The sequence below is a fragment of the Octodon degus genome, unplaced genomic scaffold (assembly GCF_000260255.1).
Source record: "Octodon degus isolate 3935 unplaced genomic scaffold, OctDeg1.0 scaffold00001, whole genome shotgun sequence".
Lineage (NCBI taxonomy): Eukaryota > Metazoa > Chordata > Mammalia > Rodentia > Octodontidae > Octodon > Octodon degus.
Window position 1 is genome coordinate 22,569,332 of NW_004524577.1, and position 9,308 is coordinate 22,578,639.

The 9,308-nt window shown below is 43.7% G+C and overlaps 1 protein-coding gene across 4 annotated transcripts in view; it reads right to left on the bottom strand.

Moving 5' to 3' along the window:
- Positions 1 to 6,631: 6,631 nt before the first annotated feature.
- Bdp1 (B double prime 1, subunit of RNA polymerase III transcription initiation factor IIIB) overlaps positions 6,632 to 9,308 on the bottom strand; it is a 149,345-nt gene continuing 146,668 nt past the window's right edge. For all 4 annotated transcript variants that reach the window (XM_023703472.1, XM_023703421.1, XM_023703387.1 and 1 more), the window contains one exon: positions 6,632 to 7,596. In XM_023703472.1, coding sequence (XP_023559240.1) covers positions 7,462 to 7,596 — 135 coding nt within the window. In that variant the 3' untranslated portion in view covers positions 6,632 to 7,461. The remainder of the gene's footprint in view (positions 7,597 to 9,308) is intronic.

Here is a 9,308-nt window from a genome sequence, read left to right on the forward strand (position 1 = left end):
CGCGTTTGTCTCTCACGTGGCGCACACGCTACCTCTCATTGGCCAGAGCCGAGTGCCACGCCTCCAAGCGCAACCAATAACAGACAGAGACGCAGCCCGGCGATGGCCAGTCGCATCGCGAGCCCGGGAGAGCTGGAGCGGAGCGGAGCTGTCAGCTTTGGCTCAGAGTAGAGAACCTCCCACATCTCTCATCTGGGCCGCTCGGATCGCGGTGGGCACCGTGTTGACAGCTCCGGTGAATCTCTTCGATCATGGATGTGAAGACTGCAGGACAAGCCTCTCTACCCCTGTCCTAGGGATCTTACACTTCTGATTATTTTCGCGATGTGATAGGTCATAGACATCAGCGCCATGATTGTTTTTAAATTTTTGTACTGGTGGATTGAAGCCAGGGTTCTTGCACCGAGATACATCCACAGCCTGTTTTTTTATTTTGAGACAGGGTCTTGCTAAGTCGCTGTTGCCCAGGTTGGGTTAAAACTTGTGATCTTCCTGCCTCAGCCTCCCAGTGCTAAAATTATAGACATATGCCACACCTGACTTGGAATTGTGATTTTTTTTAAAGAACCCTAAACATACAAAAATATAGAAACCAGGTATAGTGGCACATGCCTGTAAATAAACTCAGCACCCAGGGGGCTGAGGCAGAAGGACGGCCCTGAGTTTGAGGCCAGCCTGGACTACATAGTGAATTCAAGACCAGCACCAGGGGTCCGGGGAGATTGCTCAGTGGAATAAGCGCTTCCCTAGCAAGCGCAGAGGGCCTGAGTTCAATCCCCGGTTCCGCAAAAAATATAGTTAATAATTCAAGGCCAGCACAAAACACACAGCGAAGCCCTGTCTCAAAAAGGAAAGAAGGAGGGAGGGAGGGAGGGGGGAAGCTATTTAAAATGGCTGGAACTTGCTTAGGTAAAGAGTAAAGAGTGAGGAACCTAAGACGGATGGTCAGGGCAGCAACTACTGAAAATAAACGTAGTTCCAGACTTCAAAGTTTTTTTGCTTTGTTTCGGAACTGGGGAATGAACTCAGGCCCATGCACTTGCCAGGCAACCGCTTATTCTACTGAGCCATCTCCCCGGCTCACTTCAAGGTTCTTATACACAGAATATAAAATAAAATAAAAATGAACTCGGGCAGAGCGCTGGAGTGCACAACGACAGTAAAGAAACCGAAGGCGCCTGGAAAGGAGGCCGGTGGGCGGGGCGCCTGGTGGGCGGGGCGCCTGGTGGGGCGCCTGGTGGGCGGGGCGCCTGGTGGGGCGCCTGGTGGGCGGGGCGCCTGGTGGGCGGGGCGCCTGGTGGGCGGGGCGCCTGGTGGGCGGGGCGCCTGGTGGGCGGGGCGTCTGGTGGGCGGGGCCTGAAGCGCTGCGGGGGCCGGGAGGTGGAGAAGGGCCGCTGCAGCCGGAGCGCGCGTCTCCGCGCCGGGCCGCTGCCCCCGCGGCTGAGCCACGGGAGCTTCTTGGTGAACTCAGACTCGCCTTTCAAAGCTGGACTCAGGGCTCTCCTCTCCGACCCCGCTATTACTCCTTTCCTCCCTGTGCAGACCTCTCCCGAGTAGCTCAGGTCACAGTGTTGCTCTGGTTGGTGTAGCTCACCCTGAGCCCACTGGGTGAGTTTATTGCCATGCACTGGACATCAGCGGGGCTTCACATCCAAAAAACAGCTGAAGCCCTGAACAGTTTCCCAATTCACATACATTTTCTGGAAGATTGGGAGTGGAAAAGAACTAAGGCAGTGTTTTACTTCATGAGTTTTGGAGTTCTTTTTCTGAGACAGGGTCTCCCTATGTATGCAGTCCAGACTGGCCTTGAACTCACATTGTAGCCTAGGCTGGCCTCAACCTTGCAGCAATCCTCCTGTCTCAGCTTCCCACGAGCTGGGATGCGTGTCCCACCACATCTGGCTCTCTAGCATACTTTCAATATTTTCTAGCAGTCTGCCTCCCTTCCACCCAGGCTACAAGCCTATTGATTGCCCCCCCCCCAGGGTGGGGCTTCCATCTATAGTAAATCCATTCAGCCAGAACTAGGCTAAACCAACTAGGGGACTAATCCAGGTATCACACACCCTAGATCCAGCCATCCCCAGAAAGCCTTACCTATTCCCACATGAGGCACTGGGGGGCCATCTAGATACAGGCCATAATAATGGTGCTGGACACTAAATGGCTTACCTAGGGGACTGCCCCTCACAATCCAGACATCAAGTGATCTGCCGAACCATGAAACAGGATGTGCCCTACAGAACTTCAGTGTGCATCAGAAGCAGTGGGTAGGAAACTAGGCTTGAACTGGAAGATAAATTAGCCAAAACTCAAAGACACTGGTGTGGGCAAAGGCTTTCTGAAAAGAACCCCAAGTGCACAAGACGCAACATTTAAAAAAAAAAAATCAAGTGATAACTGTGTCAAATTAAATGCTTCTGCAGGCTGGCGAGATAGTTCCACAAAATAAGTGCCTGCTTAGGCAAGCACAGGAACAAGGGTTTGAACCCCAACACCACATGCCACATCAGCCCCACCCCCGGGCACACTGAGCTGGTACCTAGTGCAGGAGTAGTGCACACCTGTAATCCCAGCACTGGGGAGGCTCAAAACAGAAAGATCACTATGAGTCTGAGCTGCATAGTGAGACCCTGTATCAAATATGTAAAAATTAAAAATAAAAAGCTCGGATTAAGCGCCTGCCATCAGGTGCAAGGGCCAGGAGTTCGATCCTGTGCCAGGCCCACTCCCGGGGCACCCTGAGATGGCAATTGAGACTGGGCATGGTGGTGAGTGCCTGTAATCCCAGCTCTTGGGAGGCTATAAACAGGCGAATTACTAGAGTCTGATCTAGTAGTGAAACCCTGAACATCCTGTAGACCCTTCCCTGAAATACAAAAACAAACAAAAAAGAATCATAAATGATGGTGAGGCCAAGGGACAAACAGAACACTTATCCATTATTAGTGGAAATACAAACTTGTACTACCACTATGAAAACCAATATAGAGATGCCTTAAAAATTAAAAACAGAAACTTCACTCAACCCAGCTTATTCCCTTCTGAGTATCTTTCCAAGAATTAAAGACATCATAGTACAGTGACGTATGCACACCCGTTTATAGCAGCACAATTCATAATAGCTAAATCTTGAAAGCAGCCTGCATGTCCATCAAAAGATGAATGGATAAAGAAAATGTGAAATATACATACAACAGGCTGGAGAGTTTAAAAAAAAAAACAACAATTTTTACCTATAAAAATCTATTATTGGGGCTGGAGAGATGGCTCAGTGGTCTAAGGCACCTACTTAGAACAAGCTTAGCAAAGCACCTGGTTCAATCCCCCAGCACCACATGCCAGACAGCCCTGCCCCCTGGTGGGCTGAGCTGGCCACACACCACTCACTCTCTCTCTCTCTCTCTCTCTCTCTCTCTCTCTCTCTCTCTAATAAATAAAAATTAAAAAAAAATCTATTATTGGGCACAAGGCCACAAGGCTGTCCTTAGAGCTGGGGAGATAGCTCAGTGGTCTAAGCTCAAGGACTCGAGTTCCATCCCTAGTACTGCATGTTGTGTTGGGCCCTGAGCTGAGCCAGCCACTGAAACTAGGCACAGTGGCACACACCTATAATCCCAACCCCGGGGTGGATGAGACAGGAGGATCACTATGAGTCCCAGCTGCATAGTAAACCCTGTACCAAATAAATAGTCAAATGAACGATCTAACAGAAAATGTTTAATCTATTATTTAAGTGGTTATTAAAAAAAAAAAAAAGCAAGCAACTCTGACATGCAATTTTCTTCAGTTATCTTCTATGATAAGTCCTTGAAAAATACCATTCACAACCTTCATACATTTTCAAAATGCATAAACTTTGTTGTACCTCAAACAGCCTGGGGATGGACCCTCAGACGCTGTCACTGCCCTGAGGACATGGCTGTCAGTGACCACTCGCCTTGCTGCTTCAAAGACTGCACAGAAAAGCAGCAACTCTTCACATGCCCCAGAAGTGAGGAGAAATTTATTTTTACAAGATCAAGGAAAAAAAAAAAAGGGGGGGGGGTCGGGGAGATGGCTCAGTGGAATAAGCGCTTCCCTGGCAAGCGCAAGGGCCTGAGTTCAATCCCCAGGTGGGGGGGTGGGTGGAATCCTTTATAACAAACACAGAAGAATAAACATCAGTTCTGGTTACATGGAAAGAAGAAAGTAGAGACCATAACTGAAAACTGTAACTAGTTTTGGCTAGCTGATTGAAAAAATGTTTGGGGAAAAAAAAAGAACACAACAGAAATGGTATAAAATAATTTTATTTACATAATTTATATCTATAGAACATAACTGCTTTCTTTAAAACAAGAAAACTTACATATGACAGATATTGCTTTTTTGTCAAAGACTTCTTTATGCAAGATAGTATATACATGGTCGCTTGTATTTAACATGATAGTAAACAGTGGACATTACTATTTTCATCTGTGCCTCGTTTACCAACAATTAGGCTTTTAAGCCATCATGTGGGTCACTTATTAAAAATGTAAGCATTCAGGAGGAAAAAAATAAGCACTTTTTATCACCTCTCTTTTAAGATTTACAAATTCTGTAACATCTGTACATCAATCAGACTTTTTTTTCTTTTTTTTGGCAGAACTGGAGGTTGAACTCAGGCCCTTGCGCTTACCAAGGGAGCGCTTATTCTCCTGAGCCACCTCCCCAGCCCCATCAATCAGACTTAATACAGATATTTCCACCTTGTAAGATAAGTGTACTAAGCAAGTTTCTGCTTTTCCAAGATTAAACGGTATAAGAGTAGGACAATTTGTTGACTGACATGATTCTTTATACAATGAATGTCCCTGCATCCATTACAGAGTAAGAAATTGTATCTTTCATAAAACTGGTTTAACATCTGGGAGACAGATATTAACAATGTTAAAAAATAAATATTATACAGGGATAAAGAGTTTAGTCATGGCCATCTAACACCCACACTAACAGAATGAGACTTAAAAATTTACAAAAACAGGATATGAAAATCACAATGGGATTTATTCCATGATTTTTGATATATTAATCACATGAAATAAATAAATAAATGCATAATTATAGAGAATTTCCACTCAGATTTGTAAACCTCCCTTTACAACACAATGGTAAAGTGAAACTGGAAATTTCACTGTAAGGCAACAAGAAATGCTCTAAGAAGCCCGGTGTGGAGATGCACACCTGTAACCCCAGCATTCAGGAGGCTGAGGCAGGAGGATCACAATTTGTTCGAGGCCGACCTGGGTTATATAGTGAGTTCAAACCAGGATAAAGTACACAAAGAGACCCTGTCTCAGAAAGGGATGGGGGAAGGGAGAGGAGAAGGAAGGAAGGAAGGAAGGAAGGAAGGAAGGAAGGAAGGAAGGAAGGAAAAAATGATGTAAGAGCAAGTTTCCATCCCTGTTGGCAGTCAGCATCACTGCTAAGCTTTCTGGGTTACTGTCCACTTTTCTAAGGAGCCTGAAAACTGGCCACCATCCTATCCACATACAAACACTAAGATCATCTAGACTTTAAAATAGTTTTCCGACTGAAATACCAATACTTTCATAAAGCAGTCAGCATAGCTGTGGGCCTAACTCAGAACTCCAGTGACAAGCCACTCATATCTAGCCCTTAGCACCATAAAGAAAACGGCAAAGGCCAAGCTCAACAGCAGCCCGGCACAGCCCTTCATGTATGGGCCAGCTGCGGCTGTCTCTGCATGAAATGCAGGAGTGAAGTGCTGCCAGGGACCATGTAGCGTGGGACCCAAAATTATCTTGCAGAAAGTTTTCAATTCCTGAGCTAAAGTACTAGCGATGTTGGAGGCTTTCCAAATAGAATCAAAAGGACTGGAGAGATAGCTCAGTGGCATAAGCACCTGCCTGGCAAGTGAAAGATCCTGGGTTCAATCCCCAGTACCAAAAAAACCATCAGAATAAATCTGCTCGTCAGAGAAATTTGTTTCAGGAAAAAACTGCTCGGATAGATATATTACACATACATCATATATATACATATTACATATATATCATGTATCTGCTGAGCATACACATATACATAAAGCATCAAATTTCAAAATTAAAATCATTTAAATTAATACTGCTAATTGCTGACTTCATAAAGGCTTATCTCCCAGCACTCAGAAGGCTGAGGCAGGAGGATCTCCGTGGAGTTCAAGGCCTGCTTGGCCTACATAAGTGAGCACAAGGAAGCCTGCACTACATAGCAAGACCATGTCCCAAAAAAAGAAAAAGAAAAATCCTATTGTCTTACTTTCTACTTATATCTTGTGCTTAATGGTCTAAGTGTTCCTTGGCCATATTTAATGGGGTAAAAATGATCAAGACATTGTAATTCAAAAAAGGACAGAGAGAGTGTATAAAGGAGATCTGCCTTACAGACAAAGTTGAGATTTTCTTTTCCTGAAAATCCTGAGATTATCTAAAACAGAAGAAAAGCAAAAAAACATTCACAGTTCGAAATCAACATACTAAACAATGGCGGGGGTGGGGGGAGTACTCAAGCATACATACAGCTGGGAGCGGCAGTGCACACCTACAGTCCCAGCACTCAGGAGGCAGAAGCAGGAAGAGCACTATGAGTGGGAGGCCAGCCTGGGTGACATGGTGAAGTCAAGGTCAGTCTGAACTACACAGCAAGACCCTATCTCAAAAAATAAAACCAAACAAACAACAATATATCCCCACAATTTCTGTTTGTGTCATTTTAAGTATCTTTAAAGAGGAAATAGAGATAAACCTGTTCATGTCTCCTTTACACAAGGGGTAAAAATAATTAAAACTGAATATCCTTTTAAATAAAAATTTTAAAAATAAATAAACTCTTTGATTTGTCATCTTTATAAATATTAAGTTTAAATACTAGTTTTCAGTTAGGACTAATGTTACATCACCATGAAATAGAAAAATACGTTTTTCAGACAAATAGCTGATAACAGAAATTTTTTAAAGGTCACACACTAAAGTGGAGATTCACAATTTTGTATACTTAGAGGCAACTGAAAAGGCCTTCATCATCCCCCCAAGAAGCAAAGAAAACAAAACAGAACAAAACTTTACAGAAGTGTGCTAAATGATAAGTACAATCAACTCCCAATAAGACAGCACTGTGATCCCCGACCTCTATCCCCAGCAGTCTCAACATCCACGTGTGCTCAGTGCAGGCAGCGTGGGAAGGTGAACCAGCCGCCGCTTCTCTCTCACAGCGCTGCCTGGTGCTGCCAAGACACCCCATCAGCCAGAATGAGGAACTCAGCAATGTTTTCCACTGATTTTCAACATTTCAAATCAAGTTCATTAAATAATCAAAACTGACCTAAAGAAAAATAGACAGTGATGCTGCTTTTTATAAATACTGCTTTGTTGCTGCAACTGATTCTAGAAATTCCAGACTTAAAGGGGAAAATAAGGAAAAACCCCAAAGACTGCTTTATTCTGCTTCATCTACTTCAATAAAGATATCAGCGAAGAAATATTCTGAGACTGTGGTCAGTGCCTCTGTTTCAGGTGCCCGCTGCTGGCCACTTTCACATTCTTCTTTCAGTGACGGCTGATCACAGGTAACCTATAAAAGGTAACAAAAATAAAATGTGACACAACACTCACATATTGCTTCTGAGGGCTGGACATGCAGCTCAGCAGTAAGGCATTCACCTTGCATGTGCAAAGCCCTGGGTTTAAAATTAAAGGAGGAAAATAAATAAATAAATAAATAAATAAAATTAAAGGAGGGAAAAAGACTAAGGTAATTTTTGTTGCATAAGTTACAATAATAAAATTAGCAGCAAGCTAAATCTACACAAGATATAGTTAGTGTTATGGCTTGTATCTAGTTGTCCCCTCAAAGCCTCATGTAGTCAGGAAGCAGACTTCTAGAGTTTGTGGTTAATTCGTGATACTCATGACCCAATGCTGGGATTATGGGTGTGAGTTCTACACCTGGCCTGGGGTGGATAGCCTGAATACAACGTAAGGAAGGGAGAGAGGCTTGTTCTCTGTTGCTGCTGCTGCTCCTCCCTCTTTACTTTTGCTGTTTTGCTGCTCTCTGCTGCCATGAGCTGCTGCCTTCTGCCATGTGCCATTCTACCTTGGGGCCAGCTAAGTATGGACTGAACCCTCCTCAAACTATGAGCTAAATAAATCTTTCCTTCCTTAATTCTGGATATTGGGTATTTTGCCCTAGCAATGAGAGAAAAGTAACTGAGACAGTTAGGTAAATCATAACATATAAACAAGCTATTACCTTAACTCCTGTGAAAAAGTTTTAATATACACAAGCGTAACATTGTTAGCTGAGTATGGCGGCACATACTCGCAATACCAGCATTCTAGAAGGCTGAAGCAGGAGGACCACAAGTTCTAGCCCAGCCTAAGCAATTCTGTGACTCAGCAAGAGCCTGTCTCATAATAAAGAAGGCAGTCAATAACGGTGGTGCACGCCTATAACCCCAACACTGGAAAGGGCTTAGGAAGTAGAAGTGCAGAGAGTCTGAGACCAGCCTGAGCTACATAGTGAGGATTTAAATAAAATTTTTAAAAATGAAATTTATAAATAAAGGGACTGTGGTGCAGATCAGTGATAAGGTCCTCGGTTTAATCCGTAGTACCTCAGGAAAGAAAAAAAAGTAAAATCTATAATTAAAATATATTAATTTCTGACTTAAGCAGAGACCCATAAAACAGACAAGAACACAAAGGAAATACCATAAATGAAAATCAGCATATTGGGCTGGTGAGATGGCTCAGTGGTCTAAAGCACCTACTTAAAACAAGCTTAGCAAAGCACAGGGACCACAGTTCAATTCCCCAGCATCACATTCCAGCCAGCCCCGGCCACTGGTGGACTGAGCTGCCCCACACACACACACACAAATAAATTAATTAATTTTTTAAAAAAAGAAAATCAGCATACTTACAAATCTGTAAAGAAATTTAATTTTTTTTAAAAAAAGAAGAAATTTAAATCTGATGGCGCCAGGGAGATGGCTCAGTGGAATAAGCGCTTCCCTGGCAAGTGTAAGGGTCTGAGTTCATTCCCGGTTCCGCCAAAAAAAGAAAAAAAGAAATTTAAATTTAAGGTATCAGCACAGGAACAGCTATATACTAATAAAAGAAGACTAGAAATAACGCTAACATGTATGAAGATTTAGTATCTGATAAAAGTTAAATTTCGGGCTGGTGAGATGGCTCAGTGGTCTAAAGCACCTACTTAGAACAAGCTTAGGGGGCCTGGCCCTAGCTCAGGCCTTTAAGTGGCTGCTTCCACAAAGCTGTCAG